General features: G+C 43.2%; 1 protein-coding gene across 1 annotated transcript in view; it reads right to left on the reverse strand.

The window, feature by feature from the left end:
- The window catches only part of IL17RD (interleukin 17 receptor D), a 61,811-nt gene that overhangs the window by 6,739 nt on the left and 37,974 nt on the right, over positions 1–17,098 (reverse strand). The window contains exons 2-9 of the mRNA XM_029244281.1: positions 15,246–15,303; positions 9,544–9,669; positions 5,285–5,403; positions 4,655–4,775; positions 2,651–2,695; positions 2,414–2,565; positions 1,103–1,168; positions 164–218 (exon numbers count right to left, since the gene is read on the reverse strand). Of these exons, the coding sequence (XP_029100114.1) occupies positions 164–218; positions 1,103–1,168; positions 2,414–2,565; positions 2,651–2,695; positions 4,655–4,775; positions 5,285–5,403; positions 9,544–9,669; positions 15,246–15,303 (742 nt within the window). The remainder of the gene's footprint in view (positions 1–163; positions 219–1,102; positions 1,169–2,413; positions 2,566–2,650; positions 2,696–4,654; positions 4,776–5,284; positions 5,404–9,543; positions 9,670–15,245; positions 15,304–17,098) is intronic.

Below are 17,098 nucleotides of genomic sequence, written 5' to 3' on the forward strand. Positions count from 1 at the left end.
CAACATTAGGGTGGAAGGAAAGTCAGATTTGATGGAACATCATTTAAGAGGGAGGAGCTCAAGTGTTTTCTTTTTGTAAACCATGAAGTACAGAAAGTATCGAATACCTTGGTCCACTCTGTAGTCCAGAGGCAGCATTTCCAACAAACAAACAAAATCTTACCTGGTTTTAAGGCATAATGCATCACTTTTCTTGTCATATTAGTGTCATCCACCAGCTGCAAAACAGAGGATGCTGTATTACTTTTTTTAAGTGATAGCATCTCAACAGATTTCATTCATGCTTCCATCTGTGGGCAGTGGGGCGAGGGAGAGGAGAGCTGCTGCGGCCTGTGATCATTTTCAAGCTGAGATTAGATATTAACAGTCAGATTCATCTCTATATAAACCAACCAATACTAATATATATAGGATGGATAAACAACAAGGTCCTACTATATAGCACTATATAGCACAGGGAACTACATTCAATATCCTGTGATAAACCGTAATGAAAAAGAATATGAAAAAGAATATAGGGACTTCCCTGGTGGTCCAGTGGTTAAGACTCCATCTTCCAAGGCAGGGGATGACGGTTCAATCCCTGGTCGGGGAACTAAGATCCCACATGCCGCAGGGCAACTAAGCCCACAACTACTGAGCCTGCACACCTCAACTAGAGAGCCCGCGTGCCGCAACTACAGGGCCCACGCGCTTTGGAGCCTGCGCTCTGGAGCCCATGAGAGACGCTCACATGCCACAATGAAAGATCCCACGTGCCGCAACTAAGACCCAACTCAGCCAATAAGTAAGTAAGTAAATAAATAAATAAATAAATAAGTAAATAAGAATATATAGGGAATTCCCTGGCGGTCCAGTGTTTGGGGCTCCATGCTTCCACTGCAGGGGGCGTGGGTTCAATCCCTGGTCAGGGAACTAAGATCCCACACGCCATGCAGCATAGCCAAAAAAATTTTTTTAATTAAAAAAAAAGAATATATATATATTTATAACTGAGTCACTTTGCTGTACAACAAAAATTAACACAATATTGTAAATCAACTATACTTCAATAAAATTTAAAAAGAATAAAAATAATAGGGCTTTCTTGAGTTGTACGTACCTCAATTATATAATCCCCAGGAGATACATTTTGAAGGAGGCAGCTGGTTGTCTCTGTATTTTGCTCCTGCAAAGAAACAAATAACACTTTAAAACTTTCTTCTTAGATAAAGGTCATCGGGACCCCTCTCTTCTGTCCTAGAACTGAAGGAGCCTTGCCACCAGTTTCAGTCATGTTTTCAGAAGATGTCAGTTGGAACAGAAAGCAACTGTGCTTATCTGCCAGGGTATCTGAACTTCATTTTGATAAAAGGCCCAGGAAAGCCTGGGACCCCTGTCATACTCTATGCTTGGCTGGTGGTGCCCTGAGCAGCAATTTTTTATTTGAAGACAAAGAAACCAATTAGGATACATTTTACTTAATAAAAGGATGGGGAAAGAAACTACACTTCCATGTTTGTGCATATTTTATTTGCTATAATTTTAACTTGAGCTGAAGGTAAGTGACAGAGGTGAGAGCCAGCAGGAAAACAGAACTCGACACACAGGAGCACATCTACTTCTGCCACTATGACCAAAAACCTCTCTTGGTGCTCTCATGGGGTAATCTAGCAGTCTTGTGAGCTTCCACGAAACATTTCACACACACACACCCCCGCGACCACCTCTAGTTTAAGAACTTGGTTTACTGAATTTCTGCTTCACCTTGGACTCTGTGTAAAATCACTAGCCACTGACATGCTAGTGGCTTGGCTCCTAGATGTGTTTTTTTTCACTTACTAGCTGTGAAGCCTTCAGCAGTAGTCCAGGTGACCTCCCTGGGCCACAGGTTCCCCAGCTCTAAAGTGGGGATAACAGCAGCCTTTGTTCCATTGAGCTGTAAGGATTCAATGACCACAAAGCTTGGTAACTGGCACACAGTGAGCACCTGATTCATGCTTAAAATATGGAAGAACAGGGACTTCCCTGATGGTGCAGCAGATAAGACTCCATGCTCCCAGTGCAGGGGGCCCGGGTTCGATCCCTAGTCAGGGAACTAGATCCTGCATGCTAAAACTAAGAGCTGGCACAGCCATATAAATAAATATTAAAAATTAAAATATAGAATAGACCACAACTACTTCATTGTTTCAGTTCCTTGGTAATACTTTATCTGCTACATCTCCACTGGGACAGCTACGGTAGAGATAACTAGGGAGTGAGGGATGGCTCAGGACGGCCCTGAGACGCACCCAGTGATAACATTCTGGAGTGTCCACCAACTGCTCAGAATCCACAAAGCCTAATGTTCACATTGAACCACCCAAATTCCAGGGCCCCAGGGGTCATTTAAAAACACAGAGTATTCCTTTATGCACACCTAGCAGCTCACCTGTTTACAGGTCTTTCGCTTGAAGGGTCCTTCATGCTTGAGCTTATAATGAAGATAGAAGAAACGGAAGCCAAAGGCATGGGGTGCGTGGTCGAAGGACACCTGCATGTCTGAACCGTGCTGGGTGATGTTGAGGTTCCGAGGCTTCCAGACTGGGAGGAGGAAGGACCAGAGTGAGCATCCCGAGGCTGCCCCGACACCACTAGAGACTTGACAGACAAGGACAGCTATACTTACAGGGTTTACAGGCCAGGTTGTCCGGCTGCAATAGCAGGTCACAGGCTATTAAGAAAGATGCATATTTTTAGTTTTAGCACAGTTTGACATTTTCCTCATCCAACAATTCAATACAATATAAATATATGGCACTGGGTATTGCTGGAAAGAATGTAAAATGCATCAACTGCATCAACTCAACAATGATTTTCAGTATAGCCCAGTTGTATCTTACGAAAATTTGAATTGTACAATATAAAAGTATTAATGCAGTTCACTTTATGCCACATAAATGGAAACAATATTAAAGTCAGCCAGATTTTAAAAGCTTCTTAAAGGCCACAGCCAAAGGCAGCGAGACCTATGTTCATGCTTCTGCCCCATGGGGGCTCTCTTTTAACTGCAGACAGAAATAATGCCAGCCCCTGCCCCACTGTAGACTGTTGAGGCACAAGAGAACTTTAGAGTGATGCTGATAATTTATCTTGAGGTTATTTTAACCTTAGCTAGCACTCTAACTTTTGATGGAATCTTTTTGATGGAATCTAAAAATGACATCCAGGCATCTACTAAGTAGTATCAACAGTACTGAAAACCAGGCAGCAAAGGCAGTAGCTTTGAAATAGGATTTAAATGCGATAAAAACACAAGAGAGGCGCTATATGCCATGTTGCTAACCCAGGGAGAACCCTCTGGAAAATGATCTTACAATGCCAAGAAAATCAAAGGCAGCATCAAGGTCACAATGCACTGAAATGGTGATAAATGCACCACCTGCCTCACCCCAAAATAGACATTGATTCCAATGAGGAAAATTAAATCTTAAAGTAGGCGAGTTCTGATTTAAGCAAGCTTTCCATAAACACATTCTTGGAATCCTCTATCTGGTTGTTATGTGTAAGGCATCGAAAGATGCTGTAAAACGTACATGGTCTCCGCCCTATGGAATCTTATTTTAATTAAGAAAATGAAATCAACTGTTATGAAATGACTTTGCTGCATAGAAAACAACCACAGTTTAAAAAAAAAGAAAAGAAAAGAAGGAAACAACCAGAGTAAGAATTCTGCAAAGGGAAGCACGGATGTAGGCTGGCGTTGAGAACAAAAACATCACAGAGGGATGAGGACGGCAAGCAGGCCACATAGGAGGGGGTGTCAGATTGGACAACCATCCAAGGCCTGGAAAGACGGACCGAGAAGGCAAGAGGGAAACACTGGGGCCCAGAATGCCTGGGCACCAAATTCATCAGCAATTCAGGCTGATGAAAGGCACACCACACTGTGTGCAGAACAGATGGAAAGGGAGAGCCCGACAGAGAAGGGAATCCAGCATGGTTGGCTTGAGAGTGTGTACTCCAGAGTCAGGCTCCTTGGGGTTCAAATCCCAGCTCCCAACAGGCCCTTTAACCTCTCTATGTGTGATTCCACATCTAATAAGTGGGGATGGTAAGATTAAGTTCTTTGGAGGGTTGTTATGGAGGTAAACTGCATTAATATTTGGAAAATATTTAGAACAGAGCATTAGTATTTGGAAAGCATTTATTTAACATACATGTTAAATAAATAAACTTTCTAGAACGAGGTAACCTCAGGGATACTGCTTAATTTTCTTAATCTAATCCTGAAAATGACAGGCAATCACTCACAGAGGCCACCCTCCTGATGACAGGTACACGATAGAATCATTTCATGCTCTACCCTTTACCTTGAAATCAACTTATACTTTGTATTCCGGTTTTTTTTTTTAATCAAAGTATTTTAATACATGGCTGCCTTACAGCACCTTCAAAAAAATCAACCACCATGTCTACTCCAGAACAAGCCAGGAATGGGTGTCTCTGGTTAGATGCACACTGCCTGTGCCAAATCTTAATTCTAAAAGTTGCTTTTCTGAATGCTTTTTCTCTTCCCCATGCTAGTTTCATACTAGTATTTCATGTGCTCTTGAACACATCTTGTCGAAAAGTCATTAAAAGCAGAAGAAATGTCTCCCCACAGGAAACAGGCAGGCAAGACCATACTCACTGCGGGTTCTGAAGAAGAAAGGGTGATAATTGCTTTCATTTTTAATGGAAGGAAAAGGGACAATCTTTACAAAGTAATCTGTTTCAAATTTCATATTCAGGAAAGGTTGAGATTCCACTCCCTAAAAGGGAACAAAAATACAAGTGATGTCACGGAGAAATCACCCACCCCTCCACCTACATGCGAGAGCTCCGGTCTGCCCTGACGGTCACGCAGACACAGTTCTAGGGCTGGGGGACGTGTTGCGGGGGGGAAGGAGGAAGTCCAGAAAGTTTCCTTTCTGGACCAAGTTTAGGTTTGGACCCCTAACTGAAAAGGAAGATGGGCACCGCTGTCTGTTCTTTGGCAATGAAGCTGTGGCACAAAGTTGGTGGGGAGGAGCCTACATCCACTCCTGAGGGCTCAAAGCCACCTTCCAGGACTGCTGCTCCAGCCTGTAACCTGAGAGGTGTGTTTGTTTACCAAGAGGTGCTGGAGGGTTTCTGGGAGTGCAGAGCAGGATCGCCCACCTTGGCAGGTGGGGTGGACCCCACAGCCCCTTCTCCTCCAGTTTCACAGGCTTTCAATGGACCATTCAGCCCCCGGAACAATGGTGTGTCTTCAGGAGCACATTCCCCGCGTGTGACTTACAGCTCGTTTGAAGCTACTGTTGAGCTGCTTCGGGTCCTTTAGAATCAGTTGTTGGCACTGTCTTCCCTCTGACTTCAGCTCCTCCAGTATTACCCGAAATCCTTTTAGGAATTCGATGCCTAAGCAAAGCAGAATGCTTTTATTAAAAGTGGACCTAATTACTTCTGAACGCACTTTCCTTCCTCCAAGTTTACCATCCTCTCCACCTACACAACAGAGTTAAAGGAATTCTAACTCTAGCCGGAATATCTGAGTTTACAGAAAGGAAAAATAAATACCCTGCATTCCTCTGGTACAGGCCAGGCGATTTGCTCTTTCCCACCATTACTAATTAATAAATCTCTCATCCAGCCAGCCAGTGCACAAACGCCCATTGCCTCTATAGGGTTCATATATTTAGACTCAAGTCACAACTGATCATAAAGTCTGCAGTGGAATATATAATTTCTAGGTCATTAAACAAGGTGTATTCAGCTGATGATCATTCCCAACGCTGACCTGGGACTCCCCCCAAACCATGTTTCAAATACTTTCCGTTTTAGTCCTATATTTGCTTGCATGTTTCACTGAGCAACGGAGAAAATTCCCAACAAAGTGCGTGTCTGCACACAAGGGGTTCCTAGGCTTGAGATTAAATAGCTTAGGAGAATGCCTATGTGAGTTACAAAGCGGTTCTTGCTCTAATCATGCCTGAAAGGCCGACACCCAAGAGCTGCCCAGTGTGTGTTCTTCATACAGCCCTCAGAGGCCCCGAGACGCCCACAGCGCCGCTGAAAGGCACCGGCCCAGCCTCCCGCCACCTGAGCTTCCCCTGCTGCACGTCCAACTAGCTGATTTCAAAAGGATTAAGGTCTGATGGCCACGAGAGCCGGCACTGGGGCTTCGTATCCCATGGAGACTGGAGTGGTCCAACTGCAGCTGGAGCTCCCCGAAGCCGGCCTCAATTGGTGAGATATCGATTTCGCATTCTTTCGGAACACTAGACAAGGAGACATTTTCAACCCTTCCCCTCCCAGGGCAAGGATAATTACACAGGATGCAATTAACCAGGTGGGAAAATTATCAATGGCAAAGGCCAGGGAAATCTTTTTCTCTTTCGAATAGGTTCTCCAATCCTGTAATTATTTAATGAAGAGCACATATTTTATGGTGGGAAAGGCAAAGGAGCTACAATTAGAGCTTCGCCATTTAGGGGGTCAGAGGACAGAGTGTGCAAGTATGGACCCTGCCATGTTGTATTATTTCAAGTACAAAGCTTCCTGCGGGGCTGAGTGCTGGCTGATCCATAGTCCGAGATTCACACACGCTGACAAGATCTAAGGTTTTTGACCAGCAACTATTCAGTAGCTCTCACAGGAACTTGTCTTTTGAGATCACCCCTTCCCCCCAAAGATTTTTGAACAAATCCTTATTATTTATACTAAGATTTAATTCATTCCATGTCCCCAGAACTGTTTAACAAAAGCCAGGTGATTAATATGATTCTAAGACTGTACATCTCACAATTACATAAAAACTCATCCGCTGGGGTGGGAGTGGATGATTCTAGTTCTTATCTTTAAAAGACCTGCCTAGAAAACCACTATACCAAGTATGGGAGTGGAAGTAGAGGCAGTAAATGTAAATCTTATATCATAGTAACACCTGTATCACAATACTGTTAACATCTTGTAGTTATATAATGTTTAGCAATTTTATAAGGCAGTTTCCCATAAAGGAACTTACCTACTCCTCATCATTTAACTCATAAAATCCTCACAACCACAGGAGGAAGGTATTATTGTCCCCACTTTATAGATGAGGAAACCGAGGTATACAGACACTAAATGACTTGCCCAGGGTCACAGAGGGATCAAATGGCAGAGATGGGATCAAACCCAGAGTGCTCTTAACCCATATGCTTTTCTGTCTCCCAAGGAGTCTCCTTGTTAGAACCTCATAGAAACTGGTAGAACCTGTCCAGCCATTCCCACCCACAAACCATCATGCAGAAAAAGCACATCTTTCTGCCTTCACTGTTCCACATCTCCGTTTTCCTCACATCTCTTACTTTCATTCTAAAGAGGGAGCCTGCAATGTGTCAGGCCAACCCCTTAACGAACTAACCGTTTAGCTTTATGTTGGAATGACTACTTCTCTCTTATCCACAGAGGATATTTTTCTTTTTAAATGTTAAGGTAATGTTCTTTTTGGAAAACCCATTGGGTTCAGATCCAGCAGTATTTACATGGATTAGTGAGTCAGGCCCACAGGTCTGATCCATCCTCCCTGTCTCTGTACTGAATCTGGTTCCTCTGAGATTTATCTCATTCAGATTAAGAAATTCAGAATTTATTTTACTTTTCCCTTGGTCAGATTTTTTTGTTTTCTTTTTTTTTTGCGATACGCGGGCCTCTCACTGCTGTGGGCTGTCCGCTTGCGGAGCACAGGCTCCGGACGCGCAGGCTCAGCGGCCATGGCTCACAGGCCCAGCCGCTCTGCAGCATGTGGGATCCTCCTGGACTGGGGCACGAACCCATGTCCCCTGCATCGGTAGGCGGACGCCTAACCACTGCACCACCAGGGAAGCCGCAGATTTTTTTTTTTAATTCTAAGATTCGGTGGCAATGTCCAAGGAGCAGACCTGAGGACCAGGTTCTGATGATGATAAAAACAGCCACTGTTTTTTAAGAGCTCTCTTTAGAAATGTACCATGTGTGTCTCTAATTCTTTTTCTTTTTTCTTTCTTTTTTTCTTTTTTTTTTTACTCTTAACAGGTTTATTGAGGCATAGTTGGCATACAATTAATTTCATATTAGAGAACAATTTCATACACTTTGACATATATGTACACCCATGAAACTGTCATCACAATCAAGATAATGAACTTATCTATCACCTCCCAAGTCTTCCTCATGCCTCTACAGAGTCCCTCCCACCCCTGTTCCCAGGCAATCACCAACCTGCTTTTTGCCACTAAAGCTTTGTTTGTATTTTATTGAATGTGTCATCACTCAGCATGCATTTTTTGTCTTGCTGATTTCACTCAGAAAAATTACTTTGAAATTCATCCATGTTGTTAGGTATATCACTATTCCATTCCTTTTCGTTGCTGGGTAGTGTTCCATTGTATGAATGTACCAGTTTGTGTATCGGTTCATGCTGATGGACATTCACGTTTCCAGTTTTGGACAATTAAAAACAAAGCTGCTATGAACATTTGTGTACAAGTCTTTGTATGGACATATGCTTTCCTTTCTCCTGGATAAATAGTAGTCAAATGGCTGGATCATGTGGTAATGCATGTTTAACTGTTTAGGAAAATACAAAAACGTTTTCCAAAGTGGTTGTGCCATTTTACATTTCCACCCTCAATATTTGTTTTTGGTTTTTTTTTTTTAACTTTTATTGGATTATAGTTGATTTACAATGTTGTGTTAGTTTCTGCTGTAGAGCAAAGTGAATCAGTTATACATATATCCACTCTTTGTCTCTAAGTCTTACAACAAACTAAGAGGCAGTCATGTACACTTTAGAGATGGGAAAGCTGGGGCTCAGCCAGATTTAAATGCTTCTTTTCAAAGGTAGATTCTGGGTTGAAACCCAGGCCCATTTGAAGAAATGGGCCCTCCCCAGGTTCCATACTCAACCACTGCATCCTCTCCTGTGTGTCATCAATTCATTAAAGAGGACAAGCAGATGGAGCCCTAACCTGGATCTGGCCAGATAATGTGGGTTTGCTCTTTTCTGTTGGTTTGTTTTAGTTTGCTTTTTTTCAGCCCACACAATTTAAATAAAAATTCGATTCACTGCCAACATTTAAAAATTGTTGATTTCATGTTTTCTCATGAAAACTGGAGTTTTTTCCTGAAAACACACACAATGTGCCAATGCTGGGCCCACACATCTCCTTGTGGCCACAGAGATCACTGATGCTGGATACTGAAGCCATTATATCCTTGGATAGGTCACCTGTCCCCCCAACACCTGCTGAGACACATAGGCCAAGGCCTCAGTGCCATGTATCACTCTCACACTATTATTTTACAAACCCACATCTCTCTCAGTAACAGCCAAGGGAACAAAAGACAAGTCATGGGCACAACATGAAGCTGCATGCATGTGCAGCAAGTGTATACAACCAAGTAGCAAGTGTGTCTGTGCCGAGGCACACCTAAGCTATGCTCATGTCAAGACCCACCTGGCCCTGGAGGCCACCACGCTTGGGACCCCTGCACTGGGCACCAGTCACCATGGTGGACTCCATTTTGACCACTTACCGAGGGCTCCTGGGGACCAAAGAATGGTGACTGCCACTTGATCGTGGCAAGCATACTGACTGATGGTGATGTTCTGGGCATCGGCAATCACGTGCTTCCCCACTGGATTCAAGTAAGTGGTGCAGTCTAGAGAGTTGGGAGAATGAGAACAGTTATATATATATATTTTTTTAACATCTTTATTGGGGTATAATTGCTTTACAATGGTGTGTTAGTTTCTGCTTTATAACAAAGTGAATCAGTTATACATATACATATGTTCCCATATCTCTTCCCTCTTGCGTCTCCCTCCCTCCCACCCTCACTATCCCACCCCTCCAGGCGGTCACAAAGCACCGAGCTGATCTCCCTGTGCTATGCGGCTGCTTCCCACTAGCTATCTACCTTACGTTTGGTAGTGTATATATGTCCATGCCTCTCTCTCGCTTTGTCACAGCTCACCCTTCCCCCTCCCCATATCCTCAAGTCCGTTCTCCAGTAGGTGTCTTTATTCCTGTCTTACCCTTAGGTTCTTCATGACATTTTTTTTTCTTAAATTCCATATATATGTGTTAGCATACGGTATTTGTCTTTCTCTTTCTGACTTACTTCACTCTGTATGACAGACTCTAGGTCCATCCACCTCATTACAAATAGCTCAATTTCGTTTCTTTTTATGGCTGAGTAATATTCCATTGTATATATGTGCCACATCTTCTTTATCCATTCATCTGACGATGGGCACTTAGGTTGTCTCCATCTCCGGGCTATCGTAAATAGAGCTGCAATGAACATTTTGGTACATGACTCTTTTTGAATTATGGTTTTCTCAGGGTATATGCCCAGTAGTGGGATTGCTGGGTCATATGGTAGGAGAACAGTTATATTTAAGCATTTATTTATTCTCTCCATGTTCATCTTCTCAAATTATGCAGGGCATGTTCGGAGTTAGCCAAATCTATTCTGTCTAAAGACGTGTGCCTAGGGACTTCCCTGGTGGCGCAGTGGTTAAGAATCCGCCTGCCAATGCAGGGGACATGGGTTCGATCTCTGGTCCAGGAAGATCCCACAGGACACGGAGCACCTAAGCCCGTGTGCCACAACTACTGAGTCCACATGCCACAACTACTGAAGCCCGCGTGCCTAAAGCCCTCACTCCGCAACAAGAGAAGCCACTGCAAGGAGAAGCCCGCACACCACATCAAAGAGAAGCCCCCGTTCGCCGCAACTAGAGAAAGCCCGCGCGCAGCAATGAAGACTCAACACAGCCAAAGATTAATTAATTAATTTAAACTATATATATGCCTGAAATTATTTTTAAAAAAGACGTGTGCCTTAAAGCCCACAGATGACATCAAAGGTTGGCTGTTTGGAAAACTGTAAGATGCTGCAGTGGGGTTTATTTATAACACCACCCCCTCCCCTTGAGTTAAATTCTGGGACAGTGGTAGGAGGATTATGTAAAGTCTGGAGTTTGTGTGTGTATCAGGCATTCACTTTTTACTACTATGACATTTTACCTAAATCAATAATAATTTACATCAGTTCAGTCAGTTTTTAGCATTAAAGAGTGATCTGAAGCAAAACAATGGCTAAGTAATAATGGGGTTTGTTCATTTTCAGAAGAAACCTCAAGGGCGAGGGCGAGGGCGAGGGCGAGGGCGAGGTGACTGGGAAAAAGGAACTCATAGGAGGATGTGAATTCGTAGGGTAGTGATTCACAGCCAGACTGTTAAAGAATCCAATTAGGACCTGCCAAAGGGACTAACTGATTTCGTGATAAGCAAAGCACCTTCAATGTTAACTAGCGTGTCAAAGGTAAAACCTTTGTTCCCAAACACCACCTCATCAAAGACACCCACAACACCCCCCAAATCCAAACAGTCCCACGTAAAGACGAAAACCACCGATTCTTTGATTTTGTCTGAGGACATGACTCACTGCCACCTGCCAATGCAGCAGCTGTGCCACCTGGCATTGCTAAGTACACTTTCAAAGTCTAAAAAGGATCCTAAAAAGCTGCCAGAAGCTTCCAGCCAGACCCAGTGGGGGGACCTCCCAGGATGGCTGCAGGCTGTTCCAGCCACTTGTGCATGGAGAATCACAGACACTAACTTGTCATTCTTACGCTGCTTTATCTTGATTTCTTTTCAGTAATTAAACTTGAAAACTTTCTTTAGTATATGATGCAAAAGGCCTTCCATCGGATTCCAAAACTACTCATTACCCCTCTGAAGTCAGGGTGTTTTGGGGGTGAAGCATTCAGAGGCATTTTCTAAGAAGCCTAGTGAGTCTGCTGCATGCCTGTCCCCCTGCTCGCCGTAAACTATACCACACATTTCCCATTTTTATGACTAAAAATATTCACTAGATATTTGAAAATCACAACAGAATATTTAAAAAATGGAGAAGTCATCCATAACCTCCCACCACACAGAAGTAACTGCTAACATCTAACGGATATACTTGCAAGCCTTTTGACATGCACACAATATCCCTTCTTTTTAAATTTCTTATTACAGGACAACACACATGCGCTAAAATGCACCCGCCTCCTCTCTGAAACTCCACCCTTCACTCGGCTTTGTGTCCTGCTTTTCTGCCTAACTCCTACAGAAGGCATACTCCCTTCCCTAAACTCCATCTTCTTCAAAAACAGCCACCTCGACATTTCAGTATTTCTTCTTTTGAAAAGATGTTAATAATTAATAAAACCAAATTCTACTTCTGATGACAATTCACTCTCAAAGTGTTCAACATGTGTTCACTGGGTACAGAAGAGAACTTCAGAATAGGAAAAAAATGTTGAAACATCTGTTTTAATACCCACATTGAACAAACAAGGAAACTGCAGCTAGAGTGATCGGCTGGGTGGCTTGCAATGCCACCAGTGACCAGCCCAGAAAGCCACCTCAGATAGCTCACGCAGGGCTCTTGCTATTCTATCCCCAGCACAAAGCATATGACTAAAAAATAAGTTCTGAATCAGAACTATTCAGCCTGCAAAAATCCTAGCTGAGACCAGCTTCCCAGTATAAAAAAAGACAAGATCCCCCCATACGAGTAAAGTACAAACATTTTCATTTACTGAGGTCTATAATGAAAGAAACCTTTGACTCAAACAGCTTTAGGAAAAGATGCACGAACTAGAGTAAATCATGATTTTTTTCCCTTTGTTCATTCCTAATGCCAAAATCAGCACTCTCTGGGTTTCTGTAAATACAATTATACAAATATAAAGTCTACAAATTAAGACAACGTATTACAACCTACTCAGGCATTACCCCACTCAGAGCATGATGAAGAAACGAGAAATGCAACGTGAAAGGAGGCAAGGGGATCTGTAAAAGCTGATTTTGACGTAAAGGCAAGACATTTTCTTTCTTTGTAACGTTAAATGGCAAAGGAATAGAAAAGTAAGATATTTGTAGTTTAATACTTTTGTTGAAAACTTGGTGATTGGTTCTTAGCTATTTCAAACATACTAGTAACCAATCAACAGAGCAATAACAGGAACTTCCTTGTGGGAGAAAGAAATTATCTTTTTCAATGGAAAACAATGACTAAGTTTTTTGCACAGCCTGGATCCAATTATTAGCAACTCTAACGTTTTGGATTCCGACTACAAAAAAATTATGCCCAAATGACATTTGGCCAATATGCAACCTAGCTTCAGATGTCTCAGGAGTCGAGTTGTGAATTAAATTCTAACTAAATGCTGAAGACTTACAAAGAAAATAATGGCCAAGGGACAGGCATTGGCACGTGGGCCAAATATCTAGTCCCATGAAGAAAACAATAAGGTACTTTTAAGTTTTATAGGTAAGGATCCTCTTTCACAAAACCCCATATTAAATTAGAGATGCAAATACTTGTTCGCAGCTGACCGGAAAATTTTGAACTCTTGAATGTAATACAAGATCTACCAGGACCAAGAACATATATTAGAAATTAACTTTCTAACCTAAAGAAAGATCCCTTACACATGTCTTTACTTAGCTGAATTAAGTCTCATGGACTTGCAAGTCTTTCATTAGCATCATAGCATTTACCCAGAACATGTACACATCATGAACTTGAAATGTCTGAGTTTCCCATGTAAGTTCTCATCAGTTAACTTAAAGTACCCACGTCAGCAACTGCGGGCATGAACTTGACATCCATATTTGCATCTTAAAATTGTTAGATTGCATACATGACCTCAAAAACCCTGCTTTAGCAGTGATTATTCCAGAGGCCTCAATGTGACCTATAGCCCTTACTCATAACTCTCCAAGAGATGAATCAAATGTCAAGTCACTAAATATGAATCAAGCTCCTTCTTGTCAACATTTTTACTTATAATTTATGGCTCATAAGGCTAAAATGCTCATAATTCTATACAATTACCTCCTAGGGCACAAAAGCAGATGCTAAGGCGGGCTCTACATGCTTAATCAGAAAAAGCATGCCCACCTGCCCTTAGAAAACAATTCAGCCAGAAAAAGTCACACGTCCTTGAGAGAAAGGGCCAAAAAGGTACTTGGATTCTAATTCCAGTTGGAATGACTTCTAATATTAATAGATATCAAATACTGAGTGCACACGGAAGGCTAGCTCCTGAGATGAGCAGTTATAAACATTACCTCATTTAAGTGTCAAAATGACGTTGAGGAAGAAGTTAATCTTTATTTCACATGATGAGAAAACTGAGGCTTGCCAAAGTGGAGTCACCTGCCATAGTTCACAACTGATAGGTGGGGAACAAGGTGGAGAACCCAGGCCTAAGTCAAAGATGGCCAGTTGGAGACCCCTTTACCCTATCCACACTAACCACTACACGAGAACAACTATGACTACTCTTTCCTTCATGATCATTAGCCATAATATGATTTATTTCTACCCTAGCAGAAACTAACCGAGCCCCCTTTGACCTTACAGAAGGAGAATCAGAGCTCGTATCTGGCTTTAATGTAGAGTATGCAGCAGGCCCTTTCGCCCTATTCTTCCTAGCAGAATACGCTAATATTATCCTAATAAATATGTTTACAACTATCCTATTTCTAGGAGCATTCCATGACCCTTACACACCAGAACTACACACAACAAACCTAATCGTCAAAACTCTACTGTTAACAATATCCTTCCTACGAATCAGAACCCTGTGCCAATCTGAGACCGATTCACTCGGCCCACTCTGTGTTTGTGAAAATTTTTAAATAAATGCTGATATTTTTTAAAATGTTAAATGTCCATACTGAAAAAAAATGCAAATTTCCCACTCTTCTTGGAAATCACATGTGGCTGTGCTCAGGGGACATCCCTCAAGACCACACCGATCTGGAATGGAGGAGCCAGTGCTCCTCTAAGACCAGACGCAGGCGACCCGGTTTACCACAGTCCCTACCACTCCTGCACCTGGTACCTGCGCTCACTGTTCCCCTGCTGGGCCCTACAGGCATCTGCGTTTTTCATAAGGATATGGCTATGTCCTGAGGAAATCAGGGGAGATCTCCACACACAGCTTCTCTCAACACTTTAGAGGACAACTGACCCGTTCGAGCTCCGAAATACTTGGGGTTGCTTAACTGAGACTGAGGTGCTTTAGCTCTGTGGACAAACCTGAGCAGGTTCAGAAAATCCCTCAACTCCAGGACCTGCAGTGTCCCTGATTAAAGCACGACTGTGGAAGCTTTAGATCACTGAAAGGGCTCCATTCTTCGGCGGTCAAGCCGTTCACTTACTGTCATATCTGAAGGTGATGTTATGCAGCCCGCTGTTTCTGCTGGCCGGCCCCACTCCCTGTGGGAAAACAGGAGAACGTGAGAAGGAGTGAAGCCAATTTGCTTTTCCATCACAAATTCCCCACGGAGTCAAAACGCACACATGATCGCAGAGACCCAGGGTCACGCCAGTCACCAAGCAACATCCACGCTCTCCGTGTCCCCCTCCGTCCCCCCACCCAGCTCCCTCTAGCCCAGGAGATTCTTAACTGCCAGGCCACAGGGATCAGGAGTACTCACGTCCCCTGAAACAATAGCAGCAGAGGCTGCTCTGCATTTGGGGGTTAAATAATAATTCATTAACAGTAAAACTGGGAGAGAGTGACCGTGAGCTGCCAGCTGGAACCCTTCCAGTTGGATCCACTTTGAGCACTGATTGGTTATAAAATTTGCCTACCAGACACTCTCGTCCAAAAGCCCTATTAAGCCATAACAGATAGGCAATTCCTCAAGCCTAAGGAAACAGGTTTTTCATTCCAAGACCAGGAATGAGTGTGGGAATAAGCTGTTACTTTTAATGAGAAAAGTCTTCACTGCCTCCATACCTGTGCTTAGAGCATAGAAGGTGGAGCATAGAAGAAGACTTTGAAAGGTCTAACTCTAACTCTTCCGGGTGTGGCTTTTAGCCATCTGTACTCTTAATAGCAGGGCTAACAACTCTGCCAGATCTCCCATTTTAATTACAGCATCCACAGAGGGAGCCCCGGAATCCTCCTGTTGGCCGCACCTTGTCCTGACCCACCACTTATCCATCATGGGAAAGAGCAGCTAAAGATCTCCCGACACTGGTTTAACTGTTCCTGTGATAATCTGCAAATGTGCCATTCAGCATTAATTGCAGAATTCTCCCCCAAAATGTTAATTCTTAAATGCTAAATGATGGGAAAATATTCTAACCACACAGCTAAAGTTTCCACCCAACAAGGGGGATGTTAGGGAAAACCATATTCTGGCAGTCTGGTATTTAATGGGCAATTGTTACACTAAGACACAATGTGCAGAACACTTTTGATGGAGCCCAGGGTCTCAGGTCACAACCCCAGCACATCCATATGCCACCAGTGTGTTCACGCTGCTTATCCTGAAGCCAGGCATACCCGCTGAAACTGTATCCCTGGGCTCAGATAAACATGGACCTTGGGAAAGCACAGCTGTGCAGAAAAGGATGGACACACATCATTCTAATTAAAGTGAGGAATAAGCAGTAACAGAAAATCTAAATCAACATGGGGCACTAGCCCCATGGTCTACTGGGGTTCCGTTCCCCTTCTTCCTGATTCACCTTCCTTCTCAAGCTGTCCTCCTTCCATCCTCCCTTCCACACATACACAAGGTTCCAGAATTCCTCACCTGAACAGAAACACTTTGTAAAGTGTTATTACCTTATTAAAACCCTAAATGCCTCCATAACTGCTTAGGGACAGGGCCACAGTCTGTGTGACTGGAGGATACCCAACTTACAGATAGCCATGACCAGAGCAACACGACCAGCTGGGGACCAGGAAAGAGACGACGCAAAACCTGCACAATCCCTCAGTAATGCCCAAGGGGTGTGCCCCAAGCCACACCCTTCTCCTCCCATACAAACCCCCAGGATATAAATTCACTCACCATCTATTATGAGCCAGACATTATCCTAGGTACAGTGGTGAACACAACAGCCACTATCCCTGCCCTCAGGAGCGAAGTGGCTCATTCTTTCAAAGAACAGTAACTGGGTATGTGGATCACATGCAGGGCATACAGACAAATCTCAAATCACACCCTGACCCTCCAAGAACTCTCAGTGTAGATGGCATACAAGGTCTCTGCAG

This window comes from Monodon monoceros, unplaced genomic scaffold (genome assembly GCF_005190385.1).
Source record: "Monodon monoceros isolate NGI ecotype Baffin Bay Population unplaced genomic scaffold, NGI_Narwhal_1 Super_Scaffold_3, whole genome shotgun sequence".
NCBI classification, from domain to species: Eukaryota; Metazoa; Chordata; class Mammalia; order Artiodactyla; family Monodontidae; genus Monodon; species Monodon monoceros.